This window comes from Balaenoptera borealis (genome assembly GCF_965194805.1).
Source record: "Balaenoptera borealis genome assembly, chromosome: 3".
NCBI lineage: Eukaryota > Metazoa > Chordata > Mammalia > Artiodactyla > Balaenopteridae > Balaenoptera > Balaenoptera borealis.
Window position 1 is genome coordinate 5,084,875 of NC_138866.1, and position 27,598 is coordinate 5,112,472.

A 27,598-nucleotide genomic window follows, 5' to 3' on the forward strand; every position below is an offset into this window, starting at 1 on the left:
GAGGCCCGGCTTCTACGAGGGGGACTGAAGTTCCTCCCTCTCAGCGCAGTGCAGGGCATTGTGTGCCAGAGGGGTGCCCGGCCCGGCGCCCCCCCCCCCGGGGGTCAGCTCTCCTCCCCCCACATGCGTGCTCCACGTCCTGGGAGATCCTCTGAGAGCCTGAGTCCCGGGCTGTGGCCGCAGTGGAGGAGAGGACCACTGCAAGGAAGGGAACAGCGCGTCCAAGTGTCCTGGGCAGGAGCAGAGGCATTGCGCTGTTGGCAGGTGAGGGAGGGACTCATTGCTGCTCATGCCTCTTCCCCGGGGCTCCCGGAGGCCCGTGGCGCCTGGCGTGGCCCTTCCCGGCTGACTTTGCAAAACCATCCACTCACTGCCCGCCTCCCCGCAGGTCTGGGGAACGCCGAGGGAGTCCCGGCCCAGTCGTGTAGTGGGACTCCGCCACCCTGCCTCCTTCAGTTTCCTTCTCCCCTCCAGGCCCCTCTGTCTGCACGTTCAGGGACCTTGGCCCGGTAGCTGGCCTCTGGGGCTGGGGTTTTCTCGTGACCGCCGCTGGGCTTTAACTCCCGGGCTTTCAGTGGGACGGAGCGGTGTGCTGAAGCCGTGCTCTGCTGTGTTGTGCAGGCTTGTGGTGTGGCCCCCTCCCCCTTTTGCAGTCTTGCTTGCCTCGACTGGCAGGCAGGTGTCTGTACCATGTGAGATGCTCTCGGTGGGGCATGGAGCTGTGTCTGGGCCTGCAGGCAGACGATCTGGGCACACATCCTGCGCCCTCATTTGTGGAGTACACTTGGTCAGTGGTGGACTCTCTCTGAACCCCAGTTTCTTTGTTGGTTAGATGGGAGAACTTAATGTAAGCTGGTCCATGAGGCTGTCGTGAGGCTCAAACGAAGTGATGGGGCAAATGAGTTTTGTGTCTGTAAATAAACCTTCACAGGACGGACATCCCAGCTTCACGTAATCAGTGGGCACGTCTGCCGCCTGCCCTGAGATGGTGAGCTGCCAAGGGCAGGAACTACAGGTGCTGCATCCCCGAGTGAGGCCCAGGGTGGGGAGTGGTGCACCTCTGTCTTAGGACCCCCGTCCCCCTCTGCAGCCCCCCTTATCCCTGCCCACCCAGGCCCACCCCCATAGCTTGGGTGCGAGATGCAGGGAGGCCCCCATCAGCTGAGTGTCACGAGTCAGCTCTCCCTTGGTGACCTTGTATCTGACCTGTCAGGTCCTGTGACTACACAGCCTCTCAGCCCAGTAGCTGTGAGAGGACTGTGGACTGGCTGGGAGGAGGGGAGGGGTGGCAGGAGTTAACGCAGTGCATGGGGACCAGGGTCCCCAAGCGGCTGTGCTTTAGCCTGAGCTGGCTGTCACTGGTAAACCCAGCTGGGGGACAGTGCGATCAGTGGCCCGTGACTAAGCTCGGAGAGCAGCCGCTTGGCTGCGTGCTCAGAGGCCCGAGGCCACCTGGGGAGGGTCCGTTTCCCTTCTTCTTTGGGGCTGGTTGTCCGCGGTGGCCGCTGTTCCCGCCCATATTCCTGGCAGTTCCAGAGCATTCCATGGACAAGCACACGTTGCTCACAGACTGTTTTCTCCTGCGTCTGCCCCCACCTACTCCCCGCCCTCCATCCAGTCGCCCTGTAAACCAATGCAGTCTGTCCAGAAGGTCTCAGATTGGCCGGATGCCCATCCTTCTGTAAAGACAGTTTAATTTGGAGTGTCCCCGAGGGGGCTTGACAGGCGAGACATTGTTCCTGGTATCGGGAGATGAGCCTGGATGAGCCATCAGCCAGCTCCCCCTGCCTCAGCTTCCTGACAGCTTTCACCGGACACTTCCCACCATCAGGATCCATGCCAGGCACCGTCCAGGGAGATGCACACACATGACCTGAGAGATGCACACACATGTTGGCCGAGTCCCTGCCCTCAGGGAGCTCACAGTCAGATGGTGGAGGCTGATTCGGGGAAAGGTGATACAATGAGACAAGAATCAGAAAGAGCTTGAAGCTCTGGTGCAGGTAGCTGGAGAGCACGCGGCCCCAGCGGGGCAGTTCTAGAAGGCTCTGTGGAGGAGGGGGGGCCTCAGAAAAGTGGTGACTTGTTCCTGCTGAACTCGACGCTGGGATACACACATCTGCCCAGCTGCAGCGGGGTGTGTCCCGGGGTGAGCCGGGTCCTGCTCCCCCTTTCCAGCCGTGCCAGCCAGGGGTGCGGGGGGGCAGGGGGGGGCCAACACCGGCCAGAGGAGGCACTTCCCTGGTGAGAGGACCAGAAAGCAGCGAGCAGGCGGCATGCGGAGTTTAAAAGGCTTCCAGCCGGCTAACTCCTTCTCTTCAAAGAACAAAGGACAAGACAGAAAACTTTTCTCATATGTGCTAATGGGAGACAGAGGCTGTCATGCACGCTAATGGGAGTGTGAATGGGGCCAGCCCCTATGCAGGGCAGTTTGGGGACTTAGAAAATTGCAGAGGCATGTCCCCTTTGGCCCAGCAATCCCGCTGCCGGGAATTTATCCTACAGCGGACAGCACGCGTGCAGATGGGACACGCCCAGGCCCTCATGGCAGCGGTGCTTGTGATGGTTGAGACTGGAGACAGCCCAGGGGTCCACTGCCTAGGGCTGGCCTGCCATGCCCCCACCCCCTGCCCCGTGCGCCCTGGGAGCCATCCTCAGAGGGAAGGCGGGACGTGGTCAGCCCAGTCTGGCGTGTGCCCAGGAGTTGCACAGCCCACCTGCTCCCTCGTGTGCCATTCACAGGACCCCTTTCCCTTGGAGAAGCACGCCGGGGCTGCTGGCACATGGAGGCCAGGGCAGCCCACGGGAGGGGATGATTTATGCCTGCCTGCTGGGAAGCACTGCTCTGTGCCTTCTGCCAGCGCTGGGGGAGTGTGGTGCCTGGCGTCTCCCTGCCTGCTCTGTCGCCCTCCCCATTTCGTCCCGCTGTCTTGCAGATACAGAGTGACCACTTAATCACCCCGTGGTTCTGCCTACTCCCCTGGCGGCAATACACCTGCCTGAGGTCCTCTTGATGGCCCAGGTGTGCCCTAAGCCGCCTGTGCCTGAGGGCCAGGGACCAGGAGGCGGTTAGGGCAGGGGCGAGCGAGGCGTGGCTTGGGCCAGTTCCCAAGTGTCCTGCCCACAGCCCCTGCTGGGTCCCGACAGGATGAGCGATTGGCTTGAAGGGGCTGCTGGCCACGCCATGCCATCTGGCAGGGCTATTGTGGACCACACAAAGGATGGAGCATGGCAGGGCAGGGGCCAGCCGAGCAGTGGACAGAGGAGCGGGAGGGAGGACGCCAGCCTCCCAGTTCACACCCCGCCAGCGGGAGCCGGCCCGTTTGTTCCTGCCGTGGCCGCGGCTTCAGAGCAGAGACCTGGTTTATCACTTCCTGGGGCGCTGAGGGGTGATTTCTCACCATCCCCCCCCCCCCCCCCCCGCCAGTCTTCGGCTAGAATGCTTTAAACAACTCCGGTTCTGAGCTGATTTATTGCTCTGCTAAGATGCAAAGGCAGTTTTATGTACTAGGTAATTAAGTGGCATTATAGATGGCTCGAGAGTAAGTGGCTGCTGTTTTAATAATTAAAATAAATGACCCCTTGCCTGCTTCCCAGCTCAATACTTTTTCCTCAGTGCCGAGACCCTGGAGAGAGGCGGGGCACGTGTGTGGGTGCATGCCCGTGTGAATGTGGGTGCGTGGGTGTGTGTGCGTACGTGCACACGTGCGAGCTCACGTGTGTGAGTGTGAGGTGTGCAGGGGGAGGAGGAGGAGGCAGCTCCTTCGCAGTGTCTGGTTTCCTGCACAGCCCTCGGGGAGCACGTGTCACTCGGGCCAGGCGGTGCGCTGTCCTGGATAAACCTTTCTTCCGCTTGCGAGGCCAGGCTGACCCGGGCTGGGCGCTGGACCTCCCCCCACCCCTGTGAGGCAGCCCTGATTCAGACCCCAGCTCTGGTGCCCTCTGGCTGTGGTCAGGCTGCCCCCCTTGGAGGCTCAGTGTCAGCTCCTGTACGATGCCGTGACAGTCCCCATCTCTGTACCGGGTGCCGGGCACCCGGGGGCATGTTAGCTCTCCTCTGCGGATTGAGAGGCAGTGAGCTCCAGCTCTGTGGCACTGGGTGGGGGTGGCCACTGCCCTTGAGACCTGAGTGAGTAGTAGGCTTGCCAGAGGGGTGCAAGGTCATGGGCAGCAGAGACAAAATGGGGAGCAGGACTTCCGGCCGGGGAGGGACCTCGGCCCTGGCTGGCTGGATCGTCTGTCCCTCCGAACATCTGCTGCCTGCCGGGGGCTGCACAAGCCAGCCTGCTGGGGGATGTCATTGTCTTCTGCCCCAGACTGTGCTTTTGTTTTGTGGGAGGGTGGCCTTCCCCCAAAGACGTGGGCCATGGCGAAACACATAGGCACCTCCGTGGGGCTGACCCTTGGCTGGCTGCCCGCCGGGCATTTCTGAGGGAGGATGGCATTGAAGGAAGCAAGAGGCCCAGTGGGCAGCTCTGCACCGAGGTCATCACGTGCGTGGCCGGGGAGGGGAAGGAGGGGACGTACACATCGCTGGGGGTCAGGCCCGGTACTAGGCTCCCCACGTACTGTGTCCTGCAGAATTGAGTTTAATTGAATCTTACCAGCTCTGCAGCAAAGGTGCTTCTTTCACGGCTGGGAGAGTGGCAACTCAGGGGCCCAAGTCACAAGGCGGGGCAGGGCGTGAAGTCCCCTTCCTCCTGCCCTCCCTCCTGGCCCCCCATCCTCGGTCCGTCCTCCCACCGAAGTGTCCTAGGCCGCAGTGCGTGCAGGCACGGTGCTGGGAGCTCACGGGTGGAATGTGCCTGGGCCGAGCCGGGCCCCCAGGCAGAGGCGGCCCTGGCGCGGCCTGGCCCTCGGAGGGCGTGTGCTGCCCTGTCTGCGGGTGCCTCACTCTGGCCCCCTCCCCTGTGCTGCTGCGAGCTCCCAGGGCAAACCCTTGTCCTCAGAGTCTGCCTCCAGGGCCTGGCACGGTGGGGGGCACCCACTGAGCGTCATCTGGGCCTGGGTCTGCCCATCGGGGCACAGCTCTGTGGTTCGAAGCCCCTCTTCCTCTGGCCCTCTGACCCTGCCGCTCTGGGAGGCCCCAGCGGCCCCCCGGCACGTCTTCCCCAGGGCGCGAGTGTCTGTTCAAGCCGGGTAAATGGAGTGATGCCAGTGAGGTTTGGTTGCCAGAGGAGCTCGCCCAGGCTCAGGCGGTCCCAGCGCTCACATCCAGACACGTCTAGGCTTAGTGTTGCCTGTCGCAGCAGGGGCAGCCATGGGAAGGCCACCCTCGGGTGCTCTTGCTTCCTGAGGGACCCTGGAGCTGTGGGGGACATCGCTCCGGAGGGGCACAGTCTCCTGAGGCTGCCCCGTGAGCACCCCTCCCCACAGGGCCGCAGGCTGGGGTCCTGCATCTCGTGGGCAGAGGTGAGGCACCTACCTGTAGGCCCGGGAGGGAGAGCGTGGCATGGGGTGGACTCGGGCAGGGCCTGTCTGCGCCTGTCCCCACCCCTCCACCGCCCTGCCGCCTGTGTAATCCCTGAATTTTGGAGCCTGGGGCCTGAAGATGGTCCTGAAGATCCAGGAGCTTGCCCGGCACCAGGCAGGGCGTGTGAAATAAGCCTTGCTTCTTCCCCTCACTCCCCTCGGAGCCTGGGAGAAGGGCCGGTGCCGCCTGAGGCCTCTCTCCTGTGGTGGGATGGGCTCCGGCCCAGGCTGTGTTTGGGCCTCGGGGTAGGAGGAACTCGCGAGAAGCAGAGAACCGCGTCAGAGATGTTCTGGTCCAGCCCACCGTACAGGCTGGGACCAAACAGTGAGGGGTGGCAGGCCAGGGCTCCACCTGGCCCGGCGCAGAGAGGCCACTGATGCCCCCACATGGTGCCCTCCAGGGGCAGTGCCAGCTGATGGTGCCTGCACGTGAGGGAATTATCCTGGCTGGACGGAGGGCGCTGGCCTGTGGCTGCAGCCAGTCCCCCGGTGCCGCTGGAATCCCCCCAACGCTGTGGTGGGCAGTGGGCGGGCCCTAGCTTCTCATCCTGGCTCTGCGACTCCCCGAGAGGCTGGACCCCTGTCTGGATCTTGGTTCCCTGCAGAAGGGATTTCTCAGGCTCCCGTGGGCTCCGGCGTCGGGGCAGAGCTGGGCAGTGGCTGTTAATTAACCAAACTGCGCCCCTGGGGGTGTGTGACCAGCACAGGGGCTCTCTCAGCTGGGAGTTTGCTTGCATGTGTGACCTCTCTCCAGGCCGTGGACCCACCTGGGCGGAGGAGCATACTTTGGATAGCTGACCCCCTCCAGGGCCCTCTGAGAGGGAGTGTCTCCTTTGCACCCTTACTCAGTGGCATGGGAATGTCTGCGGGAAAAGGGCAGGACCCACTGGACATTACCGAGCCCCCTCCCTGCCTCTCCAAAGTGAGCCTGGTGCCGTGGCCTCGTGGGGCTGCTCTGAGAGTCAAGATGGGGCGTGCTGAGGACTTGTCTGGCGCCTGGCCTGCTGCAGTGGAGGGTTCTAGAATTGCTCCATGAGGGCTTTGTCATTCCCCTGCCTGCCCCTGTGCTTTTATTCAAGGCGATTTTGCCAGCACTGCTGCCTTCCGGTGATCGCACCACGTGTGTGATCATCACCGTTTCCCGGATGGGAAACTGAGACTCAGAGGGTTCATCCCAGGGTCTCCCAGTCCAGACCCTCCCGCCTGCCCCTGTGCTGGTCTGAAGACCCCTCTGTTGGCCGGGACAAGTGGGCAGCCTTGGGTGGCAACCACTCAGAGGCAGCTCTGGCCTGAGAGCTCCTGGGTCTCATCCCTTGTGTCCAGGGCACGTCTGCCCCGGGGAGGCGGCTGGTATAAGCCGGCTCTGACAAGGAGAGGAATTCCATGGCTGCGCAGGGCGGGGGATGAGGCCCAGGTGCAGATTGGATCGATTGTATTTCTAGGGGGATACCTACCTATTCATTAGCGAAGCAGGAAGATTTGGAAAGGTAGAAAGAAAATCGAAACATGTTTAGCCCAGTCCCCCCCGGGACCCTGCTCTGAAGCTCTCCCACTGCGATGGCAGTGTTTTATTTTCCCCACCCGGTGCAGGCGTGTGTTGGCTGCTGGTTATCTCACTGTGTATTTAGTGTGGAATCTGGCTTTTTTCACTCAACATTGCATCTGACGCGCTCTTCCTCTTGGTCTTCGTAAACCTTGTTAGTGTCTATACAACACCCCTTCAAGTGAGTTAACCAGAATTTACGTGACTGGCGCTCTGTTGCTGGAAAGCATAGGTTGTTTCCCGACGTGTTGGCAGCTACGTTTCCTGCACGCAGTGCTTTAGGTCAGCGGTCGGCCTCTTGCCTGGGAGGGGGGCTGTCGGTTTGGGGGCTGTGACGGGGACTCCAAGGCCCCTCCGTGGACGACAGTCTGGGGAGCACGGCAGGGTGGCGCCCGGGATGGCTTATGGCTCATGCTGGAGGTGATGTGTGTGGCTGCGATTTGCTTGGCATGTCCCGTTCTTGCCCTTAAACATCCCTCAGAGAGAGTGTGTTAGCTTCCTAGGGCTGTCTCATCCCTTGGTCATTCCTCCTCTGTAGGTGGGGCTGTTCTTCCCCTGAACCATTTGAGAGAAGTTGGGGTTAACACACCCCTTCAGCCTCAACACTCCGGTGTGCGTTTCCTAGGATCAAGGACTTTCACTTAGGTGGTGACAGTACGGTGACAGTGTCGAGAGATTGAAGCTGGCACTCTGCGCGTCCCAGCACGGTGCTTTAGAGCAGTTGCTTTCTGATCGGGGATCCAGCGCAGGATCACACACTCCCTTTAGCCTTCCTTCATTCGGAAAGTCTCCTCCATCCGCCTTTGACATGTCATCTACGTTTTGAAGACCACAGACCAGCCCCGCGTTTGGCTCACGGTTGGATGCAGGCTGTGTGTTTGGGGCAGGGACGGCCCCGAGGGGATGCCGTGCTGTCGGCCTGTCCTGCCAGGAGGCACCTGGTGTGGCCCATCTTGGGAGCAAACTTCCATCTGTTGGGTCAGGAGGTCTCCCCACTGTGAGGTTAGTACATATAACTTTGTAATTAATAAATAACCTGTGGGAGGTGCTTTGAGGTCACACAGGCGTCTTGATCCTCACCGGACGCTCGCAAGGCTTGCGTCCATTGGCACCGCTCTGGCGGTGGTAATGATGACTTTCTAACTTCTCTGTCCGTCTGCACTCAGCAGCTGGAATTCTGCTGTGAGGGGCCTTCCCCTTCTCCCTCATCGGGCTGCGTGTGTGGACGTGTTTTTTATCACTGTGGATTCTTATTTTATCCAACATGATTGTAATCACTGGCTCTCATTGTCATTGTCACCTTGCCCGGGACAAACAACTGGCTAGATGCCGGGGAGGAGAAGGGAGTTGGGATTTGACATGGGTCCCCTGTAGGGCCTGGGGGCCAGGATGGCCTGTGACCTCAGGCAAGTTGGTGAGTACCTCGGGGTCCCTAGTTACCCTGATGTTAGCAAGAGAGGTTGGACTGACCTTGAAGGCCCTTTTGCTCCCTTTGGGGTCCCCTTCCAGGCCTTGTGCTGTCCCCCTGCTGAGACTGGGAGTTGGCTGTGGGGCAGTTCCTGGTGGCCAGCTGTCACCTGTCGCCTGTGGGCGTGATGACGCAGAGGGAGGCTCCTTGGCCCCGCCCACCTCCCTCCCCCATGGCGCTTCTCCAGCAGGGCCCTTCCTCTGCAGGACCAAGGTCTGTTTATTCTCGTTAGTAACCAAACACTGACCTAATCCTGGCACCAGCTCTCCTGACCTTTGGGTCTGTTAGCGTTCATATCTTTCTTAAAGAAACACAGCTGCGTGGGCAGGCGTAGTGCTGCCGTGATGGCCCGTACCCACTGTGCCCACCACACCCACGTGTACCCACTGTGCCCACCACGCCCACCTGTACCCACCTGTGCTCACCAGGCCAGAAGGGCCCTTGGAGGCTTCCAACTCCCTCATTGTGCAGAGAGGTGTTCTGGGGCCCAGAGAAGGGAGGGGACCTGCCCAGGGTCACACAGCAAGTGATGGCGGGGCCCGGCCCCTGGTGCATAGAATCTACTCCCCTCACTGCTGGTGCCCACCCGCCCTTTACAATGCCAAGCCTCACCATCCCCTCTCAGAGCCCGGGCTGGGTGTTTGATGCCAGGGAGAGGGCTGATGGTTCCTGCTCTGTGTAGCGTACAGGAATGTGAGGGTCGCCAGCCTTCTCCGGCTGCTGTCTTGGTGTGTGACACAGCCCTGCAAGAACTTGCGAAGGGGCGTGAGGGGCGGGCACACTCCAGTAAGAAGCACCCTGCAGCCCAGGACCCAGCGCATCCCGGGGGAGAGCCTCACCTGCCAGCTCGGGCAGGGACTGGGGGTCTCCCCCCGCAGCCGAGGCTTGGCCAGAGGCGCCGTGGAAGAGCTGCTGTGTGGGGACAATCACAGTCACCTTCGGCTGAGGGTGAGGGAGTGAGGGCATGGGGGGAGGGGGAGCTCAGGCGGGAAAGCAGGGGGGCAGATCCGTGCGGCGAGCGGAGCAGGATGACTCCAGCAGTCACGGGTGGTGGGGAGGAGGGTCTGTCCACAGGGGCTCTGGGCGCAGTCACAGAGCAGCCCGGCGGGCCACCCTGGGAAGCAGGCCTGCCTCTGCAGGTGGCGAGGCCGAGGCCCCAGGGAAGTCCCTTGCTCAAGTGCCACACGGAGATGGTCACAGAGCAGCCTGGCGGGCCACCCTGGGAAGCAGGCCTGCCTCTGCAGGTGGCGAGGCTGAAGCCCCCGGGAAGTCCCTTGCTCAAGTGCTACACGGAGATGCGAACTCTGAACTTGTGCTTGTGGAGGCTCTGGAAGGGTCTGTGAGAAGATTGCCTCCACCCCCCCCCACACACCCCCCCGCCCCAATTCCAGGCTGCAGGGGCCTGGCCTGCAGAGTCCTCCCCGCAGCCCAGTGGGGAGGAGCATCGTTCCTCCCGTTATGAGGATGCAGAGGCTCAGAGATGTGTAGTCGCTAACGGGAGGTCGCAGGGCAGGCCCCTCTCCCGTGGAGGATCACACCCCCGGCACATCCTGAGCGGCCTGCGGTGACCGAGTGCGCGGCGAGTAGGGTGTTGAGCTCCAGGCTTGCCAGTCCTGTCGTGAGCCACCGACAGGTCACGGTGGGAAGTGGAGGGCTGTCCAAGCCCTGCCCAAGGTGAGCAGGTGACCTTTGAGTCCTGGAAGCTTGTGCACCCTCTCCCTTGTGCAGAAAAGCTGTGGGTCCAAAGGGCAATTTCAACTCCGTTTTCTGGGTGAAAGGCAGCCCGGGCCGGAGGGTCATTCAGAGAGCCGAGCCGATGAGCGCTGGCAGGACGGGAGTGCACCTGGGGTGACGCGTGAACCCCAAACACCCAGAGCCCCCCATCAGCACCAACACCGGCAACGCCGTGGCCCTTCTCTGGAAGGGTGTTGTGCAGGGAGCGGGCCCTTCCTTTTGGGAGGCTCAGGGAACCTGCTCTGACTTCTTGGTTCCCAGGGCACACTGAGGCTTGGGCGGGGGCGCCCCTGTCCAGCAAATGCAGCCGGCCCGGACCTGCCGACCCCACGCCCAGGCCCTCTCTGCTGCGTGGCGGGGATTGGGGCGGTGCCCGCCTCCTCGCCGCCAGCTGGGCCGGTCCACGCCTCCCTGGAGCCAGCCTCGAGAGGCCCCCACGATGACCTGGGGTGGACGCGCAGGTCTGTGAGCTCTCTCAGAGCGGTTGGGTCACACAGCAAGCTCACGGCACCCCCAGGCAGCAGCCCGGGTCCTGCCCACCCGCCCTGGATCCCGGAGGAGACCCCTCCATTCTCCCGGCGTGGGAGCCATCTGGGCACAGGCTTCTCTGGCCTGGGAGAGCTTTGTCCTTCCTCTCCGAGTCTCACACCTGGACCCCCAGCTTCGGGGTTTGCCCCATCATTGCAGTGTTCGAATCAGACCTCCAGGCGACCTGTGACCACAGATGTCCTCCCTGGTCTCCCTCAGCCTGGGCTTCTCATTACCATGTGGGCCTCGGGCCCGGTTAGTGCCGGCTTGGGCCATTTCTCCTCTTGCCACGTTCCTTTCCTCTTTGCTGGACCCACCTTTCTGCCTGGATTTGGCTCGGACTCTCTTGAGACCTGTTTCCCAGGGGGCTTTGAACTGGGGTGGGGGGCAGTTTGCTGGGAGGCAGGAGGCTGAACCTGGACTCACCTGCTCACTCATTCCCGCCCTCCCTCCCGGCCGCCTGCTGTGCCTCCATGAACACAGGGCTGGGCGCTGGCTGTGGGTCTGTCCAGCCCCAGTGGTCCAGGCACACGGGACCCTCACCCGCCCCAGGACTCTGTTTATGGTGGGGAGGTCTTCCCTGCGGTGTATGGAACCAGCCTCGGTTTGTTCCCCCGTCACAGCCAGCTCAGCGGTCCCTGTACTCCATGCTCTACGAAAATCTCAACTTAAAATAGAGAAGGGGGCATTTGCTTTCGAACAAACAATACCACCTTTGCTTCAGATAACCTCCGAGTGTGACATTCCTGAATTGGATTCATACCCCACTTTTAAAAGTTTGTGGTGATGCACCAGCCTTTGCTAGATTTGAAAGGGAGGCAAATGCAGGGGGCTCGGGTGGGCCAGGCCCCAGGTGGGCAGTCATGCAGTGGAGGTGAGTGTGGCCTGATTCCGCCGGCTCCATGGTGACCTGGTGCTGGTGTGCCCTCAGCTGGCAGCGTGGAAGCCTCGGCTCGCCGTTCTTTCCCATCAAGGTCATGCCACTGGCGTGTGGGCAGTGGAGAGGTTGGGGCTGGTTTTTATTGAGCATCTACTAAGGAAGTGCCAGGCACCATGCCAGGGGCTTTTAGAGCTGCTACCTTTCTTAGTCCTCACAGCAGCCTTCCAATGGAACTGAGGTTCAGAGTGGCTAGGCAAGTCACCTAAAGTCACACAGCCACAGCTTTTAGTTCCTCTGTTAGATTCCTATGGCTGCTGTCACAAATTACAACCTTGGTGGCTGGAACAACGCAAATGTATTATCTTGGAGCTCTGGAGGGCAGAAGTGCTAAAATCAAGGTGTCAGCAGGGCTGCGCTCTTTCTGGAGACCTGAGGGGGAATCCTTCTCCTGCCTTTTCCAGCTTCTAGATGCCACCCGCATTCCTTGGCTCGTGGCCCCATTCCTGTCTTCAGAGCCAGCAACAGGACGTTTCTCTGACCCTTCCTCAGTCACCTCTCCCTCTGACCACAGCCAGGAAAAGCTCTCCGTTTTTACACAGTCATGAAGTTAAATTGGGTCCACCTGGATCATCCAGGCTAATCCCCCCTCTTGACTGCCATAACCTTAATCGCATCTGCAAAGTCTCTTTGGCCGCGTGAGGTCACATACTCATAGATTCCAGGGGTTGAGCGTGGGCATCTTTGGGTGGACAGTAGTCTGCCAAGTACAGTTCATAAGTGCAGGTTGATATCTTTATTGCGATGTCATCTGGGGAGACTGAGGCCCGAGGGTGCTGCCGGAGCTGCAACCTTTCACCAGTTTTCTCCTCTTGCGACATGCCCTGGCCACAAAAGGAGTTGGTCCTTCACCGGCTGGAAGGACGTGCCCTCCCCAGGACCTCGGGGGATGCACCCTGAAGCCCGGCCTTGTCCATGATCTTTTGGTCAGCAATCACCTGCTGTGGGTTTTCTGTGAAGTGGGAAGGGCAGTTTGCTGTCCTCATGCCGAGTCTGTGTCATTTTAACGGGCGGGTCCTTGCTGCCCAGCCTATTTGCAGGGATGCTGCCTTGTAGGGGCTCTGAGTCGCATCTCTGTCCTGCCCTCTGACCCTCTGGGTCACCTGGGCCTCCTGCCCGCATCTCTCTGGGCCTGGGTAAGGGAAAGGGCTTGTTCAAGGTCACAGAGCAGTTGGGGCAGAGAGGGAACCTGCTCTTGCCCCCTAACTGTCTGCGGGAGGGTGGTTTCCCACTGCTGTCAGCCTCCCACCCCTGTGGCCCTTCCTCCCCATAGGCTCTTGACCTGCTGCCATTTGACTGCTCCCAAGGGGTGGGGGGCGGCACCAAAGGAGGCTCACTGCCAGGGATGTTGTGAGGTTTTCCAAAGGCAGCCTGGGAATTGGGACCGAGGGAGGGGGTGTTCCAACATCAAAAGCTTCCAGTATCTTTTCTGGAGCATCTGTTGCGCTGCCCCAACTTTCTTCCTTTTACTTAAAAAATGTTATTATTATTATTATTGTTAAGAAATATATAAAAAGAAACAAGCTTGGAGAATAATGAGACTATTTATTCCACTGCCCACCTTTATCAGATTGCCAACAATAAAGCATTTTAGCATCAGATCCTTTTAAGAAATAAAGTGTTACAGGTAGAGTTGAGGCATCTTGTGTGTCACCTCCCCACCCCCGCCTCCCCAGAGAGAGCCTCGCCAGGAATTCGGTGCTTATCATTCTCCTGCGCAGATGTTATTTCTCTTACAGGTTGTACGTCCATAAGCAAGGTACGATGATGCTTTGCAGGTTTTCAGACTTTATAAATGATGTCACATTTATATGTGTCCCTCAGTTCCGCCTCCTCGCCCCTCCCTGTATCGTGCTTTTGAGATGTATCCTTGTTGATGGTACCTGTAATCCCAATTCATTCGTTTCCAGTTCTGCATAGTATTTCATTGTTTGGTTAAACCACAATTTATCTGGTCTCCCAGGGAGGACTTTGAGGTGGTTTCCATTTTTTTCACTACTTTAGCCAGCGCTGGGACACGTTCTTGTACCTGTTTCTGCACACCTGGACCGCCGGGGGTCCTTGAAGGCAGGTGCATCTTCAGTGGTGGGAAGCCGTGCCGGGTGGCTGTCTGATCTGCTGTGCCAGGGCGCCCCATGTCCTGGTTCCTGGTTCTTAGGCTCTTGCCATCACATGAGTGACCGCTATTCACTTTCTGTCGGTCAAATGGCTGAAATTGTCTCATTGTCTTTGTTTGCAGGAGGCTGGTCTTCTGACTGTGCTCACAGATCTGTGGTCTGCTGTTGGGCAGGGTTTTTAATGTTCATACAGTTGAGTATAACAGGCCTTCCCTTTATGGTTTGTTCTTTTTGCTTCTTGATTAAGAAATCCTTTCCTACTTGAAAGCTGGAATTGCTCTTTTTATTTTTTAATTTTTTTTTGTTTTTCTTCTTCTTTTTCTTGTTTTTCCTCCCTCCCTCCCTCCCTTTTTGGAGTTGTTCTTTTTATTGAATTTGTTACAATATTGCTTCTGTTTTATGTTTTGGTTTTTTGGCCGCGAGGCATGTGGGATCTTAGTTCCCTGACCAGGGATTGAACCTGCACCCCCTGCATTGGAAGGCAAAGTCTTAACCACTGGACCGCCAGGGAAGTCCCGGAGTTGTTCTTTTTTAACAACAGCTGTACTGAGACAAAATTCACACAGTTAATATATATATGAAAGTATACAATTCAGTGCTTTTTACTACATTCACAGAGTTACCCAACCATCACTATCTAATTCTAGGTCATTTTTATCACCCCAGAAAGAGAGTCTGTACTCATCCGCAGTTACTCCCTGTTCTTCCTCCCCCTCGGCCCTTGGCAGCCACTAATCTATTTTCTGTCTCTGTGAATTCTCCTACTCTGGACATTTCATATAAATGGAATCATACAATATGTGGTGTTTTATGACTGGCTTCTTGCCTGTAGCGTAAGTTGTCACCCCCTTTGTATCAAACAAGCCCAAGTTTTTAGAGTTGTTTTTTCACATAGAACTCTCTCTCCTTCTTGGAACTGCTTTCTGTGTGTGGTGTGAGGTTGGGATTGAACTTTTACTCTCCGCACCCACCGCAGTCCCTTTCATGAAACACTTCAGCCTTCCCCCACCGGCACAGAATGCTACTGGGGATGTGTGCCAGGCGTGCAGAGCTTCTGCGGGCCCCCACCACCCCAGGAATCCCTCCGCCTTTCTTGTGATGACTTATTCTAGTTTTTACTGAATCAGCAAAACACTGTCCAGACATGGTGCTGCCGCCAGAGCTAACTGCTTGGAGCCCCCTCTTTCTCTTGCCTCCTATGCCTTGAGCCCCAGCTCTCCTGCTCACTCCCAGGGCGGGGTTCCTGCTGAGGTGTCAGATCTCGGGCTGTACTTCCAGCCACTCCCCTGTGTCCGATGACGCAGCCGCACCTAGATTTTCTGTTTCCTGAGCCTGCTCCGCCTGCCACAGCTCCCCTCACCTCACGGCCTCTGCAGGCGGCTGGAGTGTGCCCTGGTGTCCTGCCCCCTCCCTCCTGCCCCCTCTGCTGGACAGTTGGCCCCATTCTGGCGCCACCAGCTTTTCATGCTTGGTAGAGACATGCATGATGTCTAACAATGAAAGCAAACTCCCTTTCCCCCTGAAACCAGCAAGGTCTCCACTTCTGGCTACCAAGGGGGTTGGCACATACATTCAGGGGCTCCGTGAATGTTTACCCGCCTACCCGCTTCCCTCACCACCTTCAGACATCCGTCCCGCATGTCCTGGCCTCCTTGGAGTCCCTGTGGTACAGCTGTGTTTGCAGGGGTTGAGGCCCAGTGAGTAGTCAGGGCCAGGAGGCGTGGGGTCCCTCGGGAAAGGAGCCCAAGAGGGGGACAATTTGAACAGTCACTTCTCAGCATAGAGCAGGGGTCCCCAGCCCTGTGTGCACGTTAGAATCACCTGGAGGACGTTTAAAATGTACATGGACATCCAGGCCCCTTCGCTGGAGTCCAGTTTAGTTGGTTCCAGGGGAGAAGAGATCAAATGTTAAAATGTCCCCAGGGAGACCCAGGCCAGGTGTGACTCGCCTTCTATGTGGCTAGGTGGCCGTGCTGGGGCCTCTAGGTGGTCTGTTCAGCCTCTATCGATAATTCCCAATCATTCAGAATGAAATCAGGTTGGGGGGGGAGGGGACATGAACAGTGCTGACCCCTGAACTGTGTCACCTAAGCACACAGGTTAATTTCTGGGCCTGAAAATTGAAGGCACAGGAAAGGAATTCTTTTTTTCCTGTTTTCCCCTGGTTTTGAAACAATGACACAGTTTCAATTTGGGCTTGTCGGGCTTCCCAAGCGGTGGATGGAGAAATAAGTTTGAGTTTTCAGCTTGAGAGCACCAGCGGCTTGCAGGCGCATCCAGACCGGGGTGTATTCTAAATGAGCCGGCTTGGACTCGGCCTCCTGCTTGGCCGCCCCCTCGAGATTTCAGCGCAGGTTGAATTAAATGCCAGGTGGCCCCGGGTGGACAGAGCACCGATCCGTGGGATCCTGGATCTGTGTGTGTGGCACGCGGAGGGGCAGGTGGCAGCCAGGAGACAGCCATGCGCCTCGTCAGGAGAGGCCGAGCGGCCAGCGTGGGGAGATCCCAGTTCGCATCAATGCAGTTGTTCGTTTCTCTCTGTGCCCATTAATTTGCTTGCCTCTGCAGGCTCGGGATGGAGAGGGGGGGGTCACGGCTGTCCACTTGAGTTGGGGATGTGGGATTTGAGGTTTCCAGGATCCCACGTATCAGGGCATGGAGGGGGGAGCTTGGGAGGGGCTGGGGGCCAGCCTTTCGGACATTCGTGACCCCGTGAGGCCCAGAGTCTTGGGGCTTGCGGATGCCCTGGGGTGGGGGTCCTAGGGGCGGGGGGGGGGGCCAGGAGAACAGCGTCCAGGGTGGAGCTCCCTGGAGCCTGGGCCCAGCCTTAGAGGCTGAGAGTCTCCAGAACTGCCCCACGAAGAGAACTTTTGCTCAGGGAGGGGAGGGGAGCCATGAGTCTTCCCAAGCCCTGCCCTTCTCTGCCTCGGTGGGTGGCCTGGAGGAGCACTGGGTTGGGGATGGGGACACACACAGACACACGCACGCACGCACACATGCACACACACACGCACACACATGCATGGGCACACGCACGTCTTGACTTTCAGCCCTGCTTTTATGACTCTGTGACTGGACCAGTTACTGGGCCCCTCTGAACCTTGGTTTCTTTGTCTGGAGAATGGATGAAAGTTGCTTGTCTCCGTGGCGGAGTCAAGGCTCGGAATGAGCAGCACCAGCCACCATGGTGATGGTGTTCTGCGAGGCCCAGGGTGATCGTATGGGACCCCAGGGCCGCTGGGGAAACTTTGAGGCAGCGTGGAAAGAACCTTGGCTCTGGACAAACCTGGGTTCAAATCCCAGCCCTGCAGTGTTTTCACTGTATGAGTTTGGACTTGCTACTTAACCTCTCTGAGTCTCAGGCTCCTCTGCAGTAAACAGGGATAGCTCGGTGTGAGGATTACGGGGGCGTGCTGGGAGGGCTGGGGTTTTGCTTGGCGTCTGCTGGCACATAATAGGTGCTCAGAAACATTTGCGTGTGCGAATGGGAAAGAAGAGTCCCTTCTCAGTGTCCTGTGTGGACAAGGGAACTCTTATTCATGCCTGAGGCTCTGGTAGTCATCTCAGAGTTTGCAGCCGGCTGCCTTGGCCTGCCCACCGCGCAGACCTACTGGTGGGCAGCTCAGGTGGGCGGGCCCGCCTGGAGGAGGGGGGGGCAGCGGCAGCCCTCCCCGCTCAGCGCTGCCACTCCCAGGAGGTATCCTCGCAGGAACCTGATGTTCCTCTGATACGCCTCCTCAGCCTTTTCGCCTTCATCCATAAATAATATCTGTCTCACATTCAGCCCGCACCTCCTGGGGGCTGTATGCCAGGAGGCAGATGCTACTGGGTGCTGGCTCAGGTGCTCCTGAACCTGCCTGTCATGGCCCCACCTCCTTGCCTTTGCTTGCCCTGCGCCCTCAGCTGGGACTTGCCTTCCATCCTCCCCATCCCCACCCTGGCTTGTCTGCCTGTCAGAGTCCTGCTTGCTCTTAAGTGCTCAGCTCAGATGCCGCCTCCTTCAGGAAGGAGTCCCTGATTTCTCCCCATCAGCGCATCCTTGCTCTCGGCCCCCCTCATCCCTAGGCTGAGCCTCTTCACTCCACCCTTTGCCCTTCAGCAAACGTGGTTATTCTTGCAGCTCCTGCATTAGGCTGAGAGACCCTCGCAGTAGGGGACCATGCCCTTCCACAAGCATGCGTGATTGCTGGTCCTGCCGGTGCCTGGCTCTGCGACGTTGGGCGGACCCATTCACTCGCTGAGCGTGCTTTTTGTCCTCTATAGGATAGGCTTTCTGCCGCCCACCTGGCAGGGTCCCTGGGGGATCTGGAGGGTAGTAGAGTGAGTACATTGGCACTGGGGTCGGTGAACAGCTTCCCATGCCCTCCTCCCAGCTACGTGGGGAAACTTCAGGTTCCAGGGGCTTCCATCCCGCATTCAGCTTCTGCTTGCTTTCCGCTAGTGATGGGGAGCTCACAGCCCCCTGGTAGCCTGGACTGTCGTGAAAGAGGTAACTTGCCTTTCCAGTCCTGGATTTGGGGACCCACTGCTCTGCAAGAATTCAGTCCTTTGGTGACCTTTGGGATTGTCCAGGGTCTGGGGAGTAGGTGGGCCTGGGGTTGGAACATCCTCCAAGTCCTTTAAGAAGACGGGACTGTTCCCAGGCTCTGCTGGATCAGTGTCCCGGGCCTTGATGGAGATGCTCATTCATCAGCGGTGAGGGCAGCAGGAACATCAGCCCAAGACCTGCCGAGCCTGGTCTGTGGGCCGGGTGGGAGGGCAGCGGCCGCCCTGGGACTGAGTACCGGCCTGTTTCCCAGCAGGACTGGGTACTGCAGAAAGTGTGGCCTTTGCCTTGAGCCCAGGGCTGCACTGAGCCCGAGGTAGGGAGAGCAGGTTGCTCCGTCACTGCCTGGTCTGCGGCTGTCACTTCACTTCCCGGAGCCTCAGTTTCTTCACCTGTACACAGGGGTCGGTCACCTGCTCACAGTGAGAGACGATGAGGACGATTGCCTGTAAGTAAGGCACACCGTTGGTGGTCATTAAGTGTGCGTGGTTGCTGCTGCTGCTTGCTGGAATGACCTCGCCTTGCTCTGTGTCTGTCTTACTCTGTTCGAGCTGCTATAACAGAATACCACAGACTGGGTGGCTTATAAACAACAGGAATTTCCCTCTCTGTCTAGAGGCTGGAAGCCCAAGGTCAAGGTGCTGGCAGGCTGAGTGTCTGGAGAGGGCCACTTCCTGGTTCATAGACGGTTGTCTCCCTGCTGTGTCTTCGTTTGGCGGAAGAGGCAAGAGAGCTCTGTGGGGGGTCTCTTTGGTTAGGACACTAATCTCACTCACAAGGGCTCCACCCTCGTGACCTAATCACCTCCCAAAGGCCCTGCCTCCTAACACCATCACATTGGGCGTTAGGTTTCAACATATGGATTTTGGGGGACACCGACATCCAGACCATAGCACTGTCCCTGGTGCCCGGAGGTGGTCAGAGCTCCCTGGGGGTGGTTCTCCTGGTGGCCCTGCCTGTGTGACTTGGTGCATCGCTGCATCCTTGTTTCTGTGCCTGTGGGGGGATGGGGATACCTCCCCATGGGGGTGAAGCGTCTGAGGTTACCTGTGAGAGGCGACAGCTCCGCCACATCCTGGGCAGGTGGGAGGTACGGGTGGAGACTGAGGTGCAGAATGGGCCTGCCCTACTTGGTTTTGCTTTCCACGGCCCGCAGGTATGTGTGGCACTCACCTGCCCCCTTGGGGGCCAGTCCCGGGGCGGGGGAGAAAGGAGAGAAGCCCAGGAACGAGGCCCTTCCACCTCAGTGGAGCCACGGGCCCCGATGCCACAGCCGACCCCTCTTAATGAAGTGGAAGGAGAAGGGAATTGAATCAGCCGGGCTGCGTCGTGGAAATGCCAGCCATCTCACGGCAGAGCTGCTGGGTGTGAGCCCTCACGCAGGGGCCCAAGGTGTGGCGTCGCTCAGTCTCCTGCTGATGACCTGCCGCAAAGCCTGTCTGTCCCCGAGACCTTATAGGGACCCCGCTCAGGGAGAGGGGGCTGCAAGGGAGGCAGGGCTGGTGGGGACCCTGGAAGAGGCAGCAGCTGGAGAATCAGGCCCCGCGTGTGGCTGTGTGTCATGGTGCCACCCCCCAGCCCCCTGCCCCCAGCCTCCATCCACTTCCTCCTTTGCAGAGAGGGAAAGTCGTACTTTTTCCCAAGCTGTGGCAGACACTGTTGGCGCCCTGCCCAGATCCCCGTGGCACTTACCGCTTCTGTGCCCACCGCCCGCTTCACCTGTGGGCACCTGCAGCTCTGCCTGGGAGCTTGCCCTGTCCCCTCTCCAGGTGGGCACTCCTGGGGCATGAACACCACTCTCCTGCCAGGAGCGGCTCCCACCAGGGAGCCCTTGGGCAGGCGAGTAACTGTGAGGCCCCCAGCGGGTTCACACCCTTCTCGTCAGCTCCCATTCCCCGCCTCACCTCTCCACACCCTCACCTGGGCTTCCTGGGGTCACCACCCATGTAACCCGCTTGTATGCGAATCCTTGTCTCACCCAAATTAAGATGAAAGTTCCTGGTGAGGTTGGCACGAGACAACAGTGTAAATGCTGTGGGCTGAGGTCTGAGGGACAGTTGCCCTTGGCCGCTGGCATGCTGTGCCCTTTGTGGCCTTGGGGGTGCCAGGTCACTGTCACAGGCTGAGCGCTTCTTACTGTCATTGCAGCTGCTGCTGGTGGGAGCTCATAGGATTAAGAGTCAACTCCTTTGGGGAAACCTGTTCGACCCAGCCGGTAGGACGGATTCCTGTTAGGTCTTCAGGTTTTTCCAAGGGCCTACTGTGTGCTTAGCGGTGAGCTAGGTGGGGAGGGGGTGACAGGGGTGATTGGACATGGCCTCTGGCCCCCAAATTCTTGCAGTTTGGACCGATGGTGAGGCTGGGGTGACATTGCCTAGGCAGGCAGGGGGCCAGGCTGGGGGGTGGGGGAGATGTGACCTGGCAGCTTCCGGGAGGGCAGAGTGGCCTGATGGTCAACGCCAGCACCTGGCACAGGACCCCTCGGTGGAGCCGATCAGCGCCAGCGGGGAGGGGCTTGCAGACCGTCAGCTCCGTGACTCCCACCCACCCACGGGCTGCACTGGTCCTCCACGCACCTGCGAACAAGGACCTGTGAGGAGGGGCGTAGGGGGGGCTGCTGTTCAGGCTCCTGAGAGCGAGAGTGTTGCGGGGAGCTCTCCCTGTCCCTCCAGATGGAAGGTGGCTCGTGAGTCCCCCAGGATTGGACCAGTGGGCCCTGGGAGGGTCAGGGAATGTCCAGGGGGCACCTTGGCCAGCCTAGCTCGGGGTCCCTTTCGTAGTCACCTCCCTCATTTCCCCCCCCCGCCAGCAGTCAAGCCAGGAAATGGCGCTTCCCTCCCTGCGGGCTCTACTCCTTGTTACTGCAAACCTGGAATTAATTTAATTACACGCTTGTCTCCAAGAGGCCGGGGCTCGGAGGCGCCCCGTGGGATTGTGAGTTGCCCGAGGCTGCTGGGAAGGATCGTCCTCCCAGGGAGCCAGGCCCTTCCTGGCGTCCCCTGCCCTCCTGCTCTCCCCCCTCCCTCCAACCCCGACGGGAGGGTCCACCTAGCTCTCACTCTTCCCCACTGCAGGGCACCTGCTCTGACCCCCAGGTGACCAGATGTCCGGCCCCCTGGCTCCTGGCAGCGTGCAGGGCCTGGCTTGGGGAGCTGAGGGTGGGGGCAGTGGGGACGGGGTCCCGTGTGGCAGGGGAGGCTTATCTGGGACTTTGCGGAGGCGGCCTCATAGCCTGTTAAACTCTGCAGGATTGGGCAGGCTCGGGGCTGAGCCTGGGCCTCGGAAAAGGCCCCCAGAGCAGAGCTGGGGGCAGTGGGCAGAGGGTGGCCGATGGGGCCCACTTTCCACGCCGTCCTCTGGGCCACGCTTCTGTTTCCCTTGACAGAGGACTCTGCGATGTGAAGGTACAATCGTTTAGTCCCTTCTCCTTTTTTATGAAGAAAGATTTCTCCCTATTCTAAAAGGAGTTTATTTGAAAATTAACAAGAAACAGTGTGAATAAATAGTCACCCTTCTCCTCGTGAGCAACACCACGGTTGGTATTTCTGTGTGCTGCCTCGTTCCTGGATTTCTATTTCAATACATGGATATTTTTAAACATAACAGCAATTCTATGTGTAGTTTTGTGTCCAGTTCTTTTCACTGGCGTTTAAGTGTTTTTCTGTATCGTTGAGGAGAGAAACTCTCCTAAACGTCATCTGAGTGACGACAAGGGTATAAACTCTCTGCTGTTGTTGGACAAATAGTTGTTTCCAGTTTTGATCACTGTAACACCGTCTGCATTCTTCACGATTGGAATTAATTCCTTAGGATACGTTCCATTGGGAGCACTGGGTGATTTAAAGATATTTTAAGTTTCTCACATTGTTCTTTTGAAATTCAAAAGAAAAACCCGACAAACCTTGATGTCTGAAGTGTAGCTCGTCCTCTGCAGCCTCTTGGGGTTTGGGGCGAACCCAGACAGATGGGCTGAGCGGAGCGGTTCCTTGGTCTGGGGCCATGGACGCGGCCTGTGGTTTGTGGGATGAGCGATGGCCTGTGTCCCTTCTCGTGGCGCTGGCTCTGTCGCCGCCCCTTCTTCCTGACTGCCATCCTGGGAGGTGGGCGTGGGGCTGTGGCGCAGCGGTGTGCCCGGCCCGCCTGCTGCCCAGGGCGGGCGCTGAGCTGGTCGGCACGTCTGCTGACTCCCACCCAGGCCATGACTCCAGCGGCAGTCTGACAGAGAAGGGAAGGGCTGGGAGCTCCTGGCTCAGCCCATCGGAATGGCAGAGGGACACAAAATCGCCCCCATAGCCAGGAGGCCACGGGCGGGCGGTGTGCCCGCCTTCAGGATGGCTCTGTGACCGTACGGGGCAGCGTGAGAGTTAGTGACCTGACTCAGGTCGTTGGTCACACACAAGTGGCTGGTCCTTCTCCTGACGTCAGGGCTGTGCCTGGCAGCACATCCCCTGGTGGGGCGGCGGTGAGCAGGGGACCTGGCTTGCGGCCGTGCCCGAGGGTTGGGCAGTGGTGGGGCGTCCGGGGGAGATGCTTGACCGAGAGCCACGTCTCACTGGGGACCTCTGCCGGCTTCTCACAGTGGCGCGGTGCTGTCAGCTCCTCTCAGAGCGGCCGGGCGCTTGGGGTCCTGAGCACTGACCTATGGGGGTGGGCCTGGGCGGTGAGGAGAGGGTCTGGAAGTCTGGGCCCTGGGCCCCCCTGCTCACCCGCCAGCAAGTAGGGACACTGTTCCCTGTGGCCTCCTCGTCTGGAAAACGGGGACGATGCCTTTTGGCCCCTGCGAGCCTTCAAGGAGGCGCCAGGTGCAGGGGCTGCCATGCCTCCCACGGGGTGGATGGGGGGGACCTTCCCTCCCCCACCGACCCCACCCAGAGGGGGACCTCATGGGGGTCAGTGGTTGTTTGAACGTAAGGTTGAGGGAGCTGGGGGGGCCTTTGGAATTTCCCTTATCCGCTGTTTCCTGGGTGGTGTTCCCGGGAACCCTCCTGCCGGCAGCAGGTGGAGGGCACAGAGGATTGGGGAGCCCAGGCTGCACCCCATCTCCGTCCCCCTGCGCAGAGGGCCCAGCACCCCTGGAACACTGAGGCCCTTCCCGTCAGGCCTGTTCGTGAGGGTGGGTGCAGGTGCGGTGTGGGAACTGCTGGTCACTTTGGGCTGATTGACGACGGGTAAACCGAGGCCGGGGGCCAGCATGGGGCGTGAACCGTAGTGACTGAGGGACTGAGGGTCCCCTGCCCGGGCCCTGGGCACAGGGAAGCCTCTGGAGTCACCGCCCGGGGCCCAGTCCCCCCACCCTGCCCCGCCACTGCCCCGAGTGTGTATAAAGAAGCCATTGCACCTCTCAAGGTCACACAGCGGGGCTCCGAGCTGCCCTGTGGTTACCAGGGTCTCCCTGGGAGTGAGGGGGAGTGGGCTGGCCAGTGACCTTCTTCCTCTCCAGAAGGCTCCGCATTCCCGAGAGGTGACTGGCAGAGAGCAGCGGGGAGGAGTTGGTTATGTAATTGGGGCGGGATGGGCCGCCCCCCATTCCTGCCCAGGGCGGGGCTGAGGGCTCCTGGGCCTGGTCCAGGGCTGGGGAGACAAGGCTCCTGAGGGTATGCTTGGGGAACAGAGTGACCCACAGCGGGCAGGTCAAGGGGCACACGGGCACCTCCTGTAACTGGGGGCGCGTCAGAGGCAACAGCTGAGCACTGCTGATGGGCGGAAGCTCGTGAAGCTTGGGCCAGGCTCCAGCGCGGGGGGGCCGGGCCCTGGGGAGGGGCCACTGGCCGCCCCATCCTCACAGGGCGCCCGTGGGCTCCTCCTCTGCCAGCAGGCTCTGTAGGGGAGGGGCACGGCGTCCGCGTCATGCACCAGGACCCTGAGGGCCCAGGGCTCGTCCGTGGTCATGCTGGCCGTGCTGGCACGGTTGATGGCGGTTCCAGCTTGTCCTCTGGCTGCGCCTCAGCCCCCTTTGCCCACCTGGGAAGGTTAAAGGTCCCCCCGGGGGGGCAGTGGTGTGGGGCATTAGGGAGCTGGCTTTGGTCAAAGGTCTGGTGCCTTCTGCGATGAAGGGCTGGTGGTGTGATCCGGGAAGACCCTGAGTCCTGTTGGGGGTCGGGGCCGGTGGGTACAGCAGGAGCAGCAGACTGGCCCAGGGGTGGGCAGGGTCCAGGCTGGCGTCCGGGCTGTGTGGCCTCTGGCCGGGCGCTCGTGTGGGTGAGAGGCGCATAGCCGTCCCTTAGCAGGTGGCAGCAGACCTCCTGGGGGAGGTACCCCATGCTGTCACAGAGGTGCTCAGACCCACCTTTCCTCCCTCGGCACGGGCACCTGCTGTGACTCTTTGGTCCCCTTGCCTACCCTACCCTGTGTTAACCTTCCCTGTCCCGTGTTCTGCCTCCCTCCCCTTGCCCTCTCTGCCCCATGTCACCCTTGGCCTCCACCCAGGCAGGCTCCCTTGTCCTGGCCTGGAGTGAGTTAGTCCTTAGTTTTCTCCTCTGAGCTGATTTCCAGCCCAATGGGGAGGTAGGACCAGGGCTGTGGGTAGCTAGGGTGGCGGAATTTCTCCCGCTTCTTTTTTTTTAATAGAGCCAGGAGGCTTTAAGGTTGTTTTTTTTAAATTAAGTAATTAATTAGTTAGCTTATATTTTGGCTGCGTTGGGTCTTCGTTGCTGCGCGTGGGCTTTCTCTAGTTGCAGCGAGCAGAGGCTTCTCTTGTTGCGGAGCATGGGCTCTAGGTGCGTGGGCTTCAGTAGTTGTGGCACTCAGGCTCAGTAGTTGTGGCTCGTGGGCTCTAGAGCGCAGGCTCAGTATTTATGGCACAGGGGCTTAGTTGCTCCGTGGCATGTGGGATCTTCCTGGACCAGGGCTCGAACCCGTGTCCCCTGCCTTGGCAGGCGGATTCTTAACTGCCGCGCCACCGGGGAGGTCCCTCTCCCGCTTCTGATGTGATTGTGCAGCGGGGTCAGCGTGGCGAGGGAAGGTGGATTTCACCCCCTCCGCGTTCAGGAACTGGGGGCGTGTGGTTGGGGGTGTCTCACTGGCCCCTGACTGCAGGAGGGGTGGTGGGTTATCTGCATTATGCGGCCCCCCGAACAAGTCGCTTGTAGAAGTTCTGTGCGTCAGGCAGGATGGAGCGGAGGAAGCCCAGATGCTGACTTGGCATGCTCGGGGCCTCAGTTCCCCCCCCGAGCAGGGGAGGGCCTCCCTGGACCCTGGGCCATGGGGTGGGCTGCCCCTGGGTGAGGGTCCCATCAGGGGAGCGTTTGTGAGAACTCTTTTTGGACCTAAAGCATTGTGGAAGCTGAAGGAATCAGCCCAGGACAAGCTGGTGAGGGAACCCCTCATCCCCTTTCTGCAGGTCAGGGAAACCTGAGCTCAGAGACCCACCGGAGGGGGCCCAGGGGAGGGTGGGCCCTCCTGTTGGATACAGTCTGCTGACGGGTGACGTGCCCCCTTTGTGTCGTTACAGATCCCTCGTCCACCTACATCAGGCAGCTGGAGACCAAGGTGAAGCTGCTGGAGGGTGACAAGCTCCTGGCACAGGTAGGCCGGCTGTGGGCCAACCCCACCCTGAGGGCCAGCGCAGGCCCTGCTGCCACCCACCACTCCAGGGCCTAACCCTCGCCCCAGCACGCCTGGGGTTCCCTTCCCCCTTCCCACCCCTAACCTTCCACCTGCCCCCGACTCCTGCCCGGAGTCACCTCCTGGGACACCTGGCTGAGGACGGCCACCTGCCTTCCCTCCATCACAGCCTTTCCCTGTCTGTCCCCGCAGTGGTCTGCGAGCTCCTTGGGGGCTGGTGCTGGGCCCGTCCCAGAGATGGCGCGGAACACACACATAAGTGCTGAAGAAATGGACTGCTTTGCCCTTTGGTTGGGCGTATCAAGGCCTAAGAGGCGGGCTGGCCCGTCCCTGCTCAGACCCACATGGAAACTTCCCTGCCCCTGCCGTGCCAGTTTCTCTCTGGGCTGGGGTCTGCCCTCCTCCCTCCTGCCTGGCCTGAGTCCACAGACAGATGAGGCCAGGCCTCGTCCTCGGCCCGTCCCTGGCCTGTCCCCAGCACAGGGACGGCGGGTTAGAGATGGGTGATGGGGTCAGTGCGGGGAGGAGGTGGTGCAGGATGAGAGATGGCGGGTAGGCGTCTGGGCCCTTGCCGAGCGCGGCTGGAGCGTGGAGGGGGCGTGGCTGCCGGGACGAGGGGCCTTTCCTGCTGTTGGCAGGGTGGTGATGGGGGGCTGTGATCAGCCCGGTCGGTCGGGGTGTCTGGGGTCAGCTGGCTCGGCTGACCCTCCAGCCTCTTTCTCCCTTGTACTCATCCCTGACTTCATCTCAGTATTCCTCTCCCTTGCCACATCTGCTGGCCCATAAGTGGCCGGCCAGGACGCCCAGAGCGTTTCTCTGGGAACCAGCCCCAGGGAGGGCTCAGCTGCCTGGCCTCGTTGCTAGGCGACCAGTGGGCTTGGCGCCACTGCCCCGCTCAGACACCCTCTCTGCGCACTGGGCGGCGGCTGGGGTGCTCACAGCCCCAAGTGCAGCCTGACGACTGCCATCCCACCTCTCGCCTCGCGTGGGCTGCTGGAAATTCCCCCTAGCTCGGCAGGACTCTGCAGAGTATGTGGTTCACATTTGGGTCTTTGCTCCCCCACATCCCACATCCCATGGCCACCGCACTGTGTCAGGCACATAGCCGGGCACTGAACTGCAAGGCTTGTTTTCAAACAAGATGTGTCATTTGTAAGGTGCTGGAAGGTCCTGGCTACAAGATATGCTGGCTCTTTGGGGCTGGCAAGGGCAGGGAGGGGCTGGGGCCTCGCCTGGCTGTGGGCTAGGGCTCCTTAGACCTGAACACTCCATGTGGGCTTGTCCTGGTTGCTAAGGAGGGTGTGTGGGGCGGGCTGCAGGAGCTGTAGGCAGAGGTGATGGGGGGGGCAGCATCAGGACTTGGGGGCCTTTGCTCTGGAGCTGGTTCCCGTCCAGCAAGTAGGGGAGCAAGTCACTCACTTCAACCACTGTACAGCAGGATGAAGGCCAGGACCTCGCTCTGGCAGTGGGAGCCTCTGACCAGGGGGGTCAGCAGCCTTGTGAGTCTGCCCCAGTCCAGCTGTTCTTTGTGTCACTGCTTCTGGGGAGAAGCAGGTTGAGAGCTTGGACCCCAAATTTGGGATGCCATTTGCAGTGCTGTTCTGAGGTGCAGCCAGGGCATGGCTTGTGGTCCTGTTTCCAAGGACAAGGACAGAAGTGTCCCTGTGGCCCCTGCTCTCCTAGGCCACAT

The 27,598-nt window shown here is 59.9% G+C and overlaps 1 protein-coding gene and 1 long non-coding RNA gene across 5 annotated transcripts in view; both read left to right on the plus strand.

The window, feature by feature from the left end:
* Positions 1-27,598, plus strand: part of CCDC85C (coiled-coil domain containing 85C) — a gene marked incomplete at its 5' end in the record, with an annotated part of 83,352 nt that overhangs the window by 36,573 nt on the left and 19,181 nt on the right. For all 4 annotated transcript variants that reach the window (XM_082387743.1, XM_082387744.1, XM_082387745.1 and 1 more), the window contains one exon: positions 25,796-25,869. In XM_082387743.1, coding sequence (XP_082243869.1) covers positions 25,796-25,869 — 74 coding nt within the window. The remainder of the gene's footprint in view (positions 1-25,795; positions 25,870-27,598) is intronic.
* Positions 6,144-24,284, plus strand: LOC309626697. Its single transcript, XR_014243363.1, has 4 exons — positions 6,144-8,017; positions 18,602-18,793; positions 20,494-20,560; positions 21,731-24,284. It is a non-coding gene; the product is annotated as an uncharacterized lncRNA (long non-coding RNA).